General features: G+C 39.3%; 1 protein-coding gene across 4 annotated transcripts in view; it reads left to right on the plus strand.

Moving 5' to 3' along the window:
- The first annotated feature begins 1,740 nt into the window (after positions 1–1,740).
- Positions 1,741–14,398, plus strand: part of LOC109393433 (protocadherin alpha-C2) — a 186,654-nt gene continuing 173,996 nt past the window's right edge. The window contains exon 1 of one of the 4 annotated variants that reach the window (XM_019662678.1): positions 1,741–4,727. In XM_019662678.1, the coding sequence (XP_019518223.1) occupies positions 2,511–4,727 (2,217 nt within the window). In that variant the 5' untranslated portion in view covers positions 1,741–2,510. Of the gene's footprint in view, positions 4,902–14,398 lie in introns of all 4 variants that reach the window. The other 3 variants (XM_019662688.1, XM_019662664.1, XM_019662668.1) reach the window with 3 other exon arrangements.

Genomic DNA, 14,398 nt, shown 5'->3' on the forward strand with positions numbered 1-14,398 from the left:
CTAATATTTTGGGGGAATTTTTGGCATCAATGCTCATAAGGGATATTGATCTGTAGTTTTATTTTCTTGTAGTGTCTTTGTCTGGCTTTGGTATCAGGGTAATGCTGGCCTCACAGATTAAGTTAGAAAGTGTCCCCTGCTCTTCAGTTTTTTGAAAAAGTTTGAGAAGGATTGTATTATTTCTTCTTTAAATGTTTGATAGAATTCACTAGTGAGGCCATTGGGTTAAGGACTTCTCTTTGTCAGATTTTTTAAATTGCTGATTGAATCTTCTTAGTGGTTATAAGTCTATTTAGATTCTACAGTTAATTTCTTTGTGGTTACCATGGAGATTACATTTAATATCTTAAAGTTATAACAATCTAATTTGGGTTTATACCAGCTTAACTTTAATAACATACAAACACTCTGCTCTTTTGACAGATCTGTCTGATAATACTATTTTTCAAGGTATTATACTGTCATTTGTTTTTTTCCTTGAGGATAGTATTGTGTAGCTTTTTATTTTCATGATCACTACCATGACAATGAAGTCCATGGTTAACTATTTTTTTGTTTCAATTAAGCGTTATTTGATCATTGTAAATGACATTTTTCTAATATTGAGAATATCTTAGAATTGAGCAATTTCATCAAAAGAAAGACAGAGGATGAAATATTATACTATGGTTTGTGGTTAAATTATATTAAAAGATCATTGTAGCTCTCAATATTAATGCATGATAATTATTTAATTTTTAGTTAAATATAGATATGTTTTAAAGGTAAAGTAAGCTTTTAACTGTAGAAAATAAAGAAAATTTCATCCAACAGTTTTATGATTTTGGTTTATTTTAACACATATTTTTATTGGGGATTATTGGGGATCAATGTGTTTTTCCAGGACCCATCAGCTCCAAGTCAAGTAGTAGTTGTTTCAATCTAGTTGTGGAGGGTGCAGCTCAGTGGTCCATGTGGGAATCAAACCGGCAACCTTGGTGGTATGAGCACTGTGCTCTAACCAACTGAGCTAACAAGCTGCCTGGCAGTTTTATGTTTGAAATATTTGAATGCCAATGGATTCTGGTTAGCATTTAGTCTATATTTTCTTCATAGTAATAGAATGTATCCCAAGGAAATTTGTAACACATTAAAGTACCTTGCACATTCAAATATTGACAGTATTGTCTAAATCTACTGACATTTAGAAAAGTTCCAAGTTCTGAATTAGCTTCATTTTGAGAATAAGAGAATATTGATGTATCTTATATTGCTGTGCCTTTTGTAATAATGTAACTACTACACTGAACTATTTAAATTATAATCTGGTTTTTGAAAAAATAAATAGCATTATATTTCATCCATATATTCACTATCAATTTAAACAATGATTTGGGCTTTCTGATTAGGAAGACATAATAGATTCATCCTTATTAATATTAATATCCTTAAATATCCATAGTACTTAAAAAAGAAATAATAAGGACATTCCTTTAAAATTAACTAATGATAATTAAGACCACATAGTCAAATTTTGATGTAGCTTTGGGGTTCTGATTATTAATTGGATTAAAGTTGAAAAAGAAGTTTATCAATATGTTATTCTCAAATAGTTTCTTTTGAAAACAGTCACATTAGATTTACATTTAAAATGTTGACTATGGATTATTATAAAATTCTCAGATATGTGTACTTGAAATTGATTCAATACTCCTATTATTTTAACTGAAATACAACAATGGTTTGTCTTAATAAGAAAAAATGGTATACTTGGAAAAATAAAGATCCAATGAACACTACTAATTCAGTTTGGAATAATGACTTTTGGAGGTCAAAGTTAAAAGGCCATCACTTAGATGTTATACAACAAGCAACAAAGGGAAATGTCCCAAATATCACTATTCTGAGTTCCAGTATCAAAAAATGATGTTGTTGTTCATATAACATTGAAGGAATCTTAAATATATTTCATTAAAATTTCATGTATAAGTAACTGGTAATGACATATCATTTAAAAAATAAACTATCCTAGGATAAAATGAATTTTAGTGGCCGAAGTGCCTTATTTTAAAACTCCAGTATTCGGTTACAAGTATTTAATAATAAAAATATATGCGCTGATAGATTGTTTTAAATAAAAAGATGTAATCCAATTGTAATATCTTTGTGAAAACAGCTAAAGGGAAATACTGAATTACATACTCTCAAGTGACATTTGAATTGTCTGGGTCTTTAAAAGGACATAAAGCTGAAAATTATTGCATTGAGTAAATTGCAAATGAATATAGAGACTATTTTGGGAATCAATGAATGGATCTAAAATCTACACCATCAGCCACATGATGTCGCTGTACACCACAAAGTCTAGACAATGGAAATGTACTGATCACCAAAACTAAAGGAGGAAGCTTCATTTTGTCTCCGCCGGAGAGAAGACAAAAACGCTAAGGAAATAAATTATTGGAAATAGAGTTTAAAAGCATGATTTTGGAGTAGGGTGAGAGAGGTACGAAAGGTATAGTGCTTTTGCGATGCTGTTTCCCAGTCGAGGAGGAAAGGGAGCCAGGCGCCTGCTGCTCTCACTTCTGCTCCTCTCAGTCTGGGAGGCTGGGAGCGGCCAGGTCCGCTACTCGGTACCCGAGGAAGCCAAACACGGCACCTTCGTGGGCCGCATCGCGCTGGACCTGGGGCTGGAACTGGCGGAGCTGGTACCGCGCCTGTTCCGGGTGGCGTCCAAAGGCCGCGGGGACCTTCTGGAGGTAAATCTGCAGAATGGCATTTTGTTTGTGAATTCTCGGATCGACCGCGAGGAGCTGTGCGGGCGGAGCCTGGAGTGTAGCATCCACCTGGAGGTGATCGTGGAGAGGCCGCCCCAGGTTTTCCATGTGGAGGTGGAAGTGAAGGACATTAACGATAACCCACCAATCTTCAGAGAGAGAGAACAAAGGTTATTTATTTCTGAATCTAGAGTGCTGGGTTCTTATTTTCCGGTAGAGGGCGCTGCTGACGCGGACATCGGTACCAACGCTCTACTAATTTACACCCTCACCCCCAGTGATTATTTCTCTTTGGATGTACAGGCAAGTGATGAACTGAGTAAGTCGCTTTCGCTTGAATTGAGGAAATCTTTGGATAGAGAAGAAACACCAGAACATCGTTTATTATTGACAGCTACTGATGGGGGCAAACCAGAGCTGGAAGGTACAGTTCAACTTCTGATCACGGTGCTCGACGTTAATGATAACGCCCCATTGTTTGCCCAGGCTGTGTATAGAGTCCACTTATTAGAAACTATGGCTAATGGAACATTAGTGGTCACATTAAACGCCTCTGATGCTGACGAAGGTGTAAATGGAGAAATTGTCTTTTTCTTTGGCAGTGATGTTCCTTTTAACATTAAAAAGAACTTCAAAATTGACTCCAGTTCAGGAGAAATTAGGCTAATTGGTAGACTGGACTATGAAGAAACAAAATCCTACGAAATTCAGGTAAAAGCAGTTGATAAAGGAAGTCCTCCAATGTCAAATCACTGCAAGGTGTTAGTGAAAGTTGTGGATGTAAATGATAATGCTCCGGAACTGGCGGTTACATCACTGTCGTTGCCGGTGAGAGAGGACGCTCCACTCAGCACCGTGATTGCCTTTATCTCCGTGTCTGACCGTGATTCTGGCGCCAATGGGCAGGTGACCTGCTCACTAACACCCCATGTCCCTTTCAAGCTGGTGTCCACCTTTAAGAATTACTATTCGCTGGTGCTGGACAGCACCTTGGACCGCGAGAGCGTGTCGCACTATGCTGTAGTAGTGACTGCGCGGGACGGGGGCTCGCCTTCACTATCGGCCACCGCCAGCGTGTCCGTGGAGGTGGCCGACGTGAACGACAACGCCCCGGCGTTCGCGCAGCCCGAGTACACGGTGTTCGTGAAGGAGAACAACCCTCCCGGCTGCCACATCTTCACGGTGTCTGCGCGGGACGCGGACGCGCAGGAGAACGCGCTGGTGTCCTACTCGCTGGTGGAGCGGCGGGTGGGCGAGCGTGCGCTGTCGAGCTACGTGTCTGTGCACGCGGAGAGCGGCAAGGTGTACGCGCTGCAGCCGCTGGACCACGAGGAGCTGGAGCTGCTGCAGTTCCAGGTTAGCGCGCGCGACGCGGGCGTGCCGCCTCTGGGCAGCAACGTGACGCTGCAGGTGTTCGTGCTGGACGAGAACGACAACGCGCCCGCGCTGCTGCCGCCTGGGGCGGGCGGCGTGGACGGCGCGGTGAGCCAGCTGGTGTCGCGGTCGGTGGGCGCGGGCCAAGTGGTGGCGAAGGTGCGCGCGGTGGACGCGGACTCAGGCTACAACGCGTGGCTGTTTTATGAGTTGCAACCGGCGGCGGGAAGCGCGCGCAGCCCGTTCCGCGTGGGTCTGTACACTGGCGAGATTAGCACGACGCGCGCCCTGGACGAGGCGGACGCGCCGCGACAGCGCCTTCTGGTGCTGGTGAAAGACCACGGCGAGCCGGCGCTGGTGTCCACGGCCACCGTACTGCTGTCGCTTGTGGACAACGGCCAGGCGCCGAAGACCCCCTCGCGGGCGTCGGCCGGCGCCGCGAGCGTGGAGACCGCTCTGGTGGATGTGAACGTGTATTTAATCATCGCCATCTGCGCGGTGTCCAGCCTGTTGGTGCTCACGCTGCTGCTGTACACGGCGCTGCGGTGCTCGGCGCCGCCCACTCAGGGCGTGTGCGGGCCGGGGAAGCCCACGCTGGTGTGCTCCAGCGCGGTGGGGAGCTGGTCGTACTCGCAGCAGAGGCGGAGGGTGTGCTCTGGGGAGGGCCCGCCCAAGGCCGACCTCATGGCCTTCAGCCCCAGTCTTCCTTCCGGTCCCAACGTGTCAGAAGGAAATGAACATCCAGAAAAAATTTCTGACCTTTCCGGTAATGTAAGTCCAACTTTCAAGCTTTGCCTTTAATTAAAAAATATTTTTTAACTTGCATAACCATGTTTCCAAATGTGACTTTTAAAAATGTATTTAAAGTGTTCACAAAAATGTAAACAAATCTTACCATTTAATGTTGCTATTTATTTTATTTATTATTTGCAGCTGCATCTTGAATGAAACATGGAAACAAAAAACAAATGTGGGGACAAATTGTCATATTCCTTGATTGAAAAAGTAGGGTACTTTTTAAAAAGTACTGAAACACTAAGTAGTCTTGATTATATTTAACACAGGACCTCAACGTAGTAAAATACAATGACATTTCAGGTTTATTAATTACTTTAATCTTGTAGTGAAATGTCAAGCTTTTGACAAAAAATTACAGGCAAAGTTACAGAAACCATCTGCCTTTTCTTAAGGTTTTAAGTTTCAAAGTGACCAATAAAAATAGTTTTAAGCAAATGTAATTTAAAATATATCTATTGGGTGATATTTTAATTTTCTGTTAAAACATACAACCATTACTTCATTGTCATTATGGACAATATCCTGATGCGAAAGGCCTTGAGTTCTCCTGGGTCTCGATGGCTTAATGCATGTATTTGTTACAGAACCTGGTTAGGAAACGCTTATTGAGCTCTTTTCATTTACTTACAAATACTCTAAAATTCTTTATTTTTACATCTCTCAACCTTTCCAATAACTTTGTGAAATGAATACTTTAGTCTCACTTTCTGGATGAAGCTGCTAAGGCTCAGAAAAACTAATTTTAGTATTTTTACTAGGTTTTCTTCAAATTTCCCAACGATATCCAAAACTTGTTTTAATGCACTTTGCCTTTCATAAAAATATTTAAGATGATTTACAATGGAAGAAATTTGCAAGAGCAAATTTTAAAAAATCTGTTTAAAAGCCAAAGTTAAAGATCAAGAGAAGGATGGGAGTAATTTATACAAAAATCAAGCATAGGCTGAGTGCTAATCCTAATACCTTCCTGGAAATGAATGCAGAAATATGAAAAATAACAATAAAAGTAAATTCTCTAAACTAATTACTTCAGGAGAGAAAAAAACTCTCTTCCTGCTCTAAATTCAAGGAAGAGTTACTGACCATTCTGTAAGGGTTTAGCAATACACTGAACAGTATATTTGATAGCAGTTTTGCAAAACCAACTGAAACATATTTAATATAGATATTATTGTATTTGCTAGTCATTCAGTTAAGAGCATAATGTTAAATTTTATTTCCTATGTTTAATCCTGAAGTTACATAAATATTAAAGGAATATGTTTTTGTTTGTAAACATTCAAATAAACATATAGAAAAAGTCCCATGAAAGTCCCCTTGTGGAAACATTCCATCAGAAAGTAGTATAATTTGGTAGTTGTTTCCAGAGATTTGAGTTGACACAGAACTGTTGCTTAGCTCATTGAAAAGCTATTTCTGTAACTTTTCAAATATTAATGATCTTACCTAGACTTTCGGCAACAACCAGCAGAAAAATAGTCAGGTTGCCAAGGACACTTTGTGGTTTCTTTAATATGAGATAAACTTTTCAGGATTATAAAATTGGGAAAGATAGATTAGGGGGTCACATTACTATGTATCCAAAGCTACATTTGCTAATCATATTAATATCCAGGTTTAGGGTTTCCTCTAGAGACAGTCAATATTTACTTATGGATCCATTCTACAAGTAGATATGGAGAGCTTTCTATATACTAAGGCCTGCTGTAGAACCTAGGGACACAGCAACAGTGAAACAAGATAGGCAACGTCCCTGGCTTCGAGGGGGTCACATTTTAATCTATTTAAAATAACAATTGGGTTATGACATTTCATAATCCAATTGGGTTTGGTGTAATACTGCTTTTTCCATTTTCATTGTCTAATCAGGGTGTCTATAAAGGAAGATCTTATTCTATTCATGACTTTTTTAAAGAGGCAATAAAACACTGTTACTAGCAAGTTTTCTAGAAACAGAGCAGATGAAGGTTTTCTCTCTATGTGGTACACAGAAAACTCAGTGTAATTCTCATTGCCTCAGCTAAAGAAAATATAATCAACCAGAGGGAAATGCCCTGGAAAGGGGAATTAAAATGAACAGACAATTGGGATGGATAGAGGAAACTATATATTAAGGCCAAACTAAAAATAATAAATAGTATGGAAAAGGTAAATATATATGTTCTTCTATCAAGCCAAAAAACTTGAATTAGAGGCTGCCAATTGAAGTTAAAATGGCACAGCTTGTTTTTTCAAGAATTTATATAGATTGAAAAAGCAATTATCTAACAGTACTTTACTGAGAGGTTAACAATAAGATTATTAAATGGAATCCAGCATCATTTGATGAATATCAATAGCCTCTTAAATTTGGCCTAAAGACATTCAAGCATCCCTTCACAAAACTACATTGGGATCACTGTTAAAAGAAAACTTTAGATTGATGCATTATGCATCTAAGAACGACCAAACAGTTCTTTCTGTATTATGATTATTGTTGTTAAAAAGTTTTCTGGGTTAGTTGACGATATTAACTTGAAGGTGAATCTCAAATTTTGTTAATGATTACTAAACCAAAAGAAGCGGGTTTAAGACTACAAAGTTTGAAAAGAGATTTTTTATGAAAAGATAATTCTGGAGTGGAAGAAAAGATTATCATGGAGGGTATTGTTACTTAGTATTTATTTTAATATAAATATGAATGGATTTCCCATTGGTAATTAATATTCTTGACTCATTCAGAATCTTCGTATAGTTAACACAACTTTTTTTTTTTTAAAGATTTTATTGGGGATTTGGGGGAGGGAACAGCATTGGGCAATTGGGGAAGGGGAACAGACAAGTTGCTGTCCTTTTGTTTTTCAATCTAGTTGTGGAGGATGTTGCTTCACTGGCCCATGTTGCTATTATCATTGCGCTCTTCCCGCCTGAGGCAGATCGGTCACCGGCCACTGGGACCGCTGCTCACGGTGGCTCACGGTAGCTTATGGAAGCCCACTGCAGCAAGGGCTGCAGCCTACCCCGTTGTTGGCGACTCACGGCAGCCCAGCTCCAGGTGGAGCTGTTGTTCACCATCTTAGCTGTAGAGAGCAGTGTCACTGGCCCATGTGGTTTCCGAAACAGCAGCCTTGCTGCTCGGTCCTGCTGCTCAGAGCTCGTGCTCCCAAGCCAACTCTTAACCAACAAGCCACTCGACCAGCCCAACACAACTTTCAATAGTTTTGTCTTTATAAGATTTTTTCCAGGAAATGTATTACTTTCTCTCTTTATAAAGATGAACCAGTTGCTTTATTTTCCTACTTTTCCACTTGTTCTTTCCTATGATTAGTATATTATTTATTGAATATTTTAGTATTAATAAAAGCATAGAATAATATAGACTTATAGCAAAATTTATCCTTTAGTATTTATTTCATGGTATGTTTATAATTCAAATTAATCATTTACTTAGGAAGTTCATTGACTTAAAAGTGATCATATCTTAAAAAAAAGAAAGATAAATATGCTGAGATCTTTTATCAGATTATAATTATTATTATGCAGTTGGATTAATTTTGGTTAATATTAATTATTCATTAATGTTAGTAGCGTCACATCTTTGTTGTCTATCAGAAAATGCTGGCAAAGATCATCATGCTGTACATACTGAGAATAACAATGTTATTCTCATTTTCCTACAGAGGCTCCAATTTTCAGACACCCCAATGGAAATAAAAACTACTTTGCTTTCAGTAAAATCTTGATAAAACATATATTATTTTTTGATTATTCAATTTCAGTAATTAGTTTCCATTTTATGACTATGATTTTAGGAATTGTAATTTTATTTTCAAGTTAACTTGGTATGATACCAATGTAATTTCATTTATAGGGAAATATTATTCTTATATCCCCTAAAATACAAGACAGAACACTTGGGAAGACTATTTTTTTAATGTTTTTTGTTGTTGTTGTTTTTGTTTTTTTATTGGGGATCAGCTCCAAGTCAAGTAATTGTTTCAATCTATTGGGTTGTCAGAAAAGTCATGATGCATTTTTGCAACGAAAGACAGAAAAAATACGTGATGACTTTTCCCACAACCCAATAGCTGTGGAGGGCACAGCTTAGTGGCCCATGTGGGGATCGAACCAGCAACCTTGGTGCAACCTTGGTGTTATGAGCACTGCGCTCTAGCCAACTGAGCTAACCAGCTGTTCCAAAGACTATTTCTTGATATGTTTTCTTTTTCAAAAAACTTCCTTTCTAAGATTAGAATTGTAATTCTATTTTCTGGTATAAAAATAAGTAATTAGAAAAGGTATCATTTGAGGCACCTGTGAGACTTATGGTCAGTCAAGAATACAAATAGATAAGAATTAGAAATAGTTGTTTATTTTGGTAACATTATTTCTCTGCACCTCCTTCTGGGGATACTGGAAGATTTCATTTTCCTGTTACCTTGAGGTGTGATTTTCTTTGACCAATGAAATGTGAATCATATGTGTCACTTCCAAGCAGAAGTATGTAATTTCCAGTGCTGCCTTTTGCTGTCTTCTGCTGTTGCAGCAATTATGAAAGCACAGGTTGATGGTGAGATGCTATAATATCAAAGCAGTCTGGGATGCTGAACCACATGTGGAGAAAAGCTGTCCTAGGCAGTCTCCCATTTGCAGGAGCCAGAAATAACACCGTGTTTATTTTAGAGGGAAAACTTAAATAGTCAATGTACAGCAACATATTCATTGGGATTCCACTGTCATTAAGCTAATGTGAACAGAATTAATTTTAAGAGAAGAGTATTACAAATGGTAATACAACTGATGGAACATTATTATTGACCTTTCCACAAAGGCATCTGACCATTAAGCAGATTAATAACGGATTCCGAGAGAGAAAAATACTGTGTTATGAATTCTTTTTCTTATATATATAAAAGGTAGGAGAAGAAAAACAATAAACTGAATTTAAAAGGTTTTAGGCATCTCTTATCTTTTGGTCTTGCCTAGCATTCATTCATTCATTCATTATTATTCTCCTCCTCCTCCTCCTCCTCCTCCTCCTTTTCCTTTCTAGGACTTTGTTGTAGTTTTGTGAAAGACTGGGATGAAGATTTTGCAAGAATAAGTGCTCAGACACATAAACTTTAGGGAATTGACAGTTTGCTTTGATAAGTACAAAGGGTATAATTTTATCAATGGATACTATATTAGTTTCAGGGCTGCTGCAACAAAGTATCACAAATTCATTGGCTTAAAACAACAGAAATTTATTCTCTCACAGTTTAGGGGCCAGACGACCAATATCAAGGTGTTGTCAGGGCCACGTTCCCTCTGAATACTCTAGGAAAGAATTCTTCCTTGCCTCTTCCAGTTTCTGGTGGTTCCTAGCAATTCTTGGCTCGTGGCAACATAACTCCAATTCCTGCCTCAGTCATCACATTTCTTTCCTGTGTCTCAGTGTATCTTCTCTTTTTCTGTCTCTTCTAAGGACACCTGTCATTGGATTTATGGCCAACCCTAATCTAGAATGATGTTAGGGTTAGGGTTACCTTAATTATATCTATAAAGACCTTTATTCCAAATAAACTCACATTCTGTGGTTCTGGGTTAGATATATCTTTTGAGGGCTACTATTCAACCCATTACAGATACCAGGAGACGTCAAATTAGATGGTATCTGTTGAGCATGGCTTCTCAGTCTCCTTTCCCCATTGGGAGAAATGTGCTTGGATTTCTGGCAATGGTACTCTCTCTCTGAGGGAGGGAGAGATATTCTAGGTCCTCAGAAACCCTGAATAACAGCAGAATATGGCTCATACCCTCAGACATGTCATTCTGAAAATCCAGCAAAATTACCTCATAGGATTGCAAAAATTGCCTCAGGCAAGCTATGTTTCCTAGAACTAACATCTGGATTCTAGGTATAATTTCTTAATATGTCAATAGTTGCCAACATGTTGGCCACTAATTAGTATGTCAGAATTACTGGGTATGACAAATATGCAGTTGCATTGCAACTATGTAATGATGTAATAGCCAGTCTGTAGCTATGTGATGAAATCACTTTAAGCTCCAGGAGAATTTGGTTACATGAGGCCTTGTACTGGCCTTCACTTCACAAGAACCAACCACCTCATTTTCCATCTACATAATTTAGGCATGGCTGATTTCACCTCCTGGCTTCAACAATGAATAAGCGACCTATATCAGGCCAAGTAAGAACCATCACAACTCTTGACTAAAGGACAGATACGTCATTTAAATTGGGTCAGAGGAAGTGATATTCTAGGATTTTTGCTGGGGCTGTTAGGAAAAGGGCATTTTGTTGTTGTTGTTGTTGAGAGTATCTAACTGTACCCTAAAAGCAACTTTGGCCATTTTGCCATGACATGGGAAAAGCCTACCTGAGAAGGTCAGCAGAGGAAAATAAATCATAAATGTGGAAATATTTTCCTTGTGGCATTATTGACGTGTATATACCCAGCTCTGCCTGAAACCAGCCAATAACTATCCATTTCAATGTATAAGACAATAAATGATGCTCTGCTTTCTTGATTAAGTCAGTTCATTTGGAGTGCATTGTTAGAGTATGATTAATATAAATATACACTTCCATACATGATGTAAATAACTATCATAAGGTATTGGACTCAAGGGAAAAATTAGTATTGGTTTTCAGTATTAAGAAAAGCTAGTTTTTCTTTAGCAAGAATTTTTCTTTTCTTTTATGGAGACTGTAAATTTTGCAATTAATTTTGTTTTCCTCTTTGCTGAAAAAATTTGTGACCTCTTCAGAGTAACTGAAAATTACTGTTACGTATTTTGAACACTGACCCATTCCTCAATTCATTTTATTTCATCCAGATGTTTATCTTATTTTCATATTGTTTGTATGTTGAAGGGGCCAGCTAAGAATTAATAAAAGAAGATATCTCAAATAATTAACACTAAAAAAGATAACTTGTACTATTCAAATACCCAAATGTAGTAGAAAACAGAATATGCCTAAATTAAGAATCACATTATTCAAGTGAGAAACAAATTATTAACTTTTAAACATTGGCAAACAGTTCAGAAAGCAAAATTAAAGCAAAAACCGTACAATGGAATATATAAATGTATTTTCAATTGACTAAAATACTCTTTGAGTCCTATTTGCTTCATTTGAATAAATGGTAAAAAAAGAGGTAATATAGCCAAAATAATTGAAAGCAGGGTCTCAAAGAGATATTTTCACACCTATGTTCATAGTAGCATTGTTCACAATAGCCAAGAGGTGAAAACAATCCAAATGTCCATAGATAGATGGTGAATAGATAAACAAAATGTGGTATATACATACATTAGAATATAATTCAGCCTTAAAAAGGAAGGAAATCCAGTCACATGCTACAACATGGGGGACATTATGCTAAGTGAAATAAACCAGTTACAGTTAAATTAGTATATGATTCCATTTATATGAAGTACCTAAAGTGGTTAAATTCATAGAAACAGGAAGCAGAATGAAGGTTGTGGTGTGGTGGTAGAAAAGCAGGAGTTGTCTAATGAGTATAGAGTTACAAATGTGTAAGATGAAAAAGTTCTGGATATCTGTTTCAGAACAATGTGAATATAATTTTTAACACTTCTAAACCATATACTTCGAAATGGTTGAGATGGTAAATTTTGTTGTGTGTTTTTTTTAACACAATAAAAAGGGAGGGATAATGTATTTTAGAGTTTAAAGATAGGTATTTTTCCAAGATGAAAGTTATGAGTAAACTCAGGCCAGACAATAGTCTAATTTTAAATCTACAGGATAAACAGTAGAGCCTACATTTTGGCCACATGATGTCGCTGTCTACCACAGAGTGTTCTCTAAGACGAAAAATACCCAGAGCCCTATTGTCACTTTAGAGAAGCAGAACAATAAGAGAAGCAGCAGGACTTGAGCAGAAACGAGAGGAGAGTGTTTTAAATGTTGCAAAACATGATTTTCTAATTGGATCAACTCACCGAGGATTGGTAATGGTGTCTTCTATGAGAAGGAACCGGGAGGTTGGGCGCCTGCTTCTCTCCTTTCTGCTCCTCGCAGCCTGGGAGGCCGGGAGCGGCCAGGTCCACTACTCGGTCCCCGAGGAGGCCAAACACGGCACCTTCGTGGGCCGCATCGCGCAGGACCTGGGGCTGGAACTGGCGGAGCTGGTGCCGCGCCTGTTCCGGGTGGCGTCCAAAGGCCGCAGGGACCTTCTGGAGGTAAATCTGCAGAATGGCATTTTGTTTGTGAATTCTCGGATCGACCGCGAGGAGCTGTGCGGGCGGAGCCTGGAGTGCAGCATCCACTTGGAGGTGATCGTGGAGAGGCCGCTGCAGATTTTCCATGTGGATGTGGAGGTGAAGGACATTAATGACAATCCTCCCTTATTCCCAATGGCGGTAAAGACTATTCGGTTTCACGAATCGAGGCTGCTTGACTCGCGGTTTCCTCTAGAGGGAGCATCTGATGCGGACATCGGAGTAAACGCTCTACTCTCCTACAAGCTCAGCTCCAGTGAGTTTTTCTTTCTAGATGTACAGACAAGTGATGAACTAAGTCAGTCTTTGTCTCTTGTGCTTAGGAAATCTCTGGATAGAGAGGAAACTCCTGAGGTTAATTTGTTACTGGTGGCTACTGATGGGGGCAAACCTGAGCTCACGGGCACTGTTCAATTGCTTATTAAGGTATTAGATGTCAATGACAATGAACCTACTTTTGACCAATCAGTTTACAAAGTACAATTGTTAGAAAACGCCGCAAATGGAACATTAGTGGTTAAACTAAACGCTTCTGATGCAGATGAAGGATCAAACAGCGAGATTGTGTATTCACTTAGTAGTGATGTGCCCTCCGCTATTAAAGCCAAGTTCAAAATAGATCCCAGCACAGGGGAAATCAGAACTAAAGGACAATTAGATTATGAAGAAACGAAATCCTACGAGATTCAAGTCACTGCATATGACAATGGAAGCCCGTCAATGTCTGGGCACTGTAAAATTTCAGTAAAACTTGTAGACATCAATGATAACATACCAGAAGTCTCAATAACATCTCTTTCACTTCCAATCCGAGAGGACGCTCCACTGGGCACAGTAATCGCCCTCATCATGGTGTCTGACCACGACTCTGGTGCCAATGGGCAGGTGACCTGCACCCTGACACCTCATGTCCCCTTCAAACTGGTGTCCACCTTCAAGAACTATTATTCGCTGGTGCTGGACAGCGCCCTGGACCGTGAGAGCGTGTCGCACTATACTGTAGTAGTGACCGCGCGGGACGGGGGCTCGCCTTCACTATCGGCCATGGCCAGCGTGTCCGTGGAGGTGGCCGACGTGAACGACAACGCGCCGGCGTTCGCGCAGCCCGAGTACACGGTGTTCGTGAAGGAGAACAACCCACCCGGCTGCCACATCTTCACGGTGTCTGCGCGGGACGCGGACGCGCAGGAGAACGCGCTGGTGTCCTACTCGCTGGTGGAGCGGCGGGTGGGCGA

Source organism: Hipposideros armiger, unplaced genomic scaffold, assembly GCF_001890085.2.
Source record: "Hipposideros armiger isolate ML-2016 unplaced genomic scaffold, ASM189008v1 scaffold_11, whole genome shotgun sequence".
Taxonomy (NCBI): Eukaryota; Metazoa; Chordata; class Mammalia; order Chiroptera; family Hipposideridae; genus Hipposideros; species Hipposideros armiger.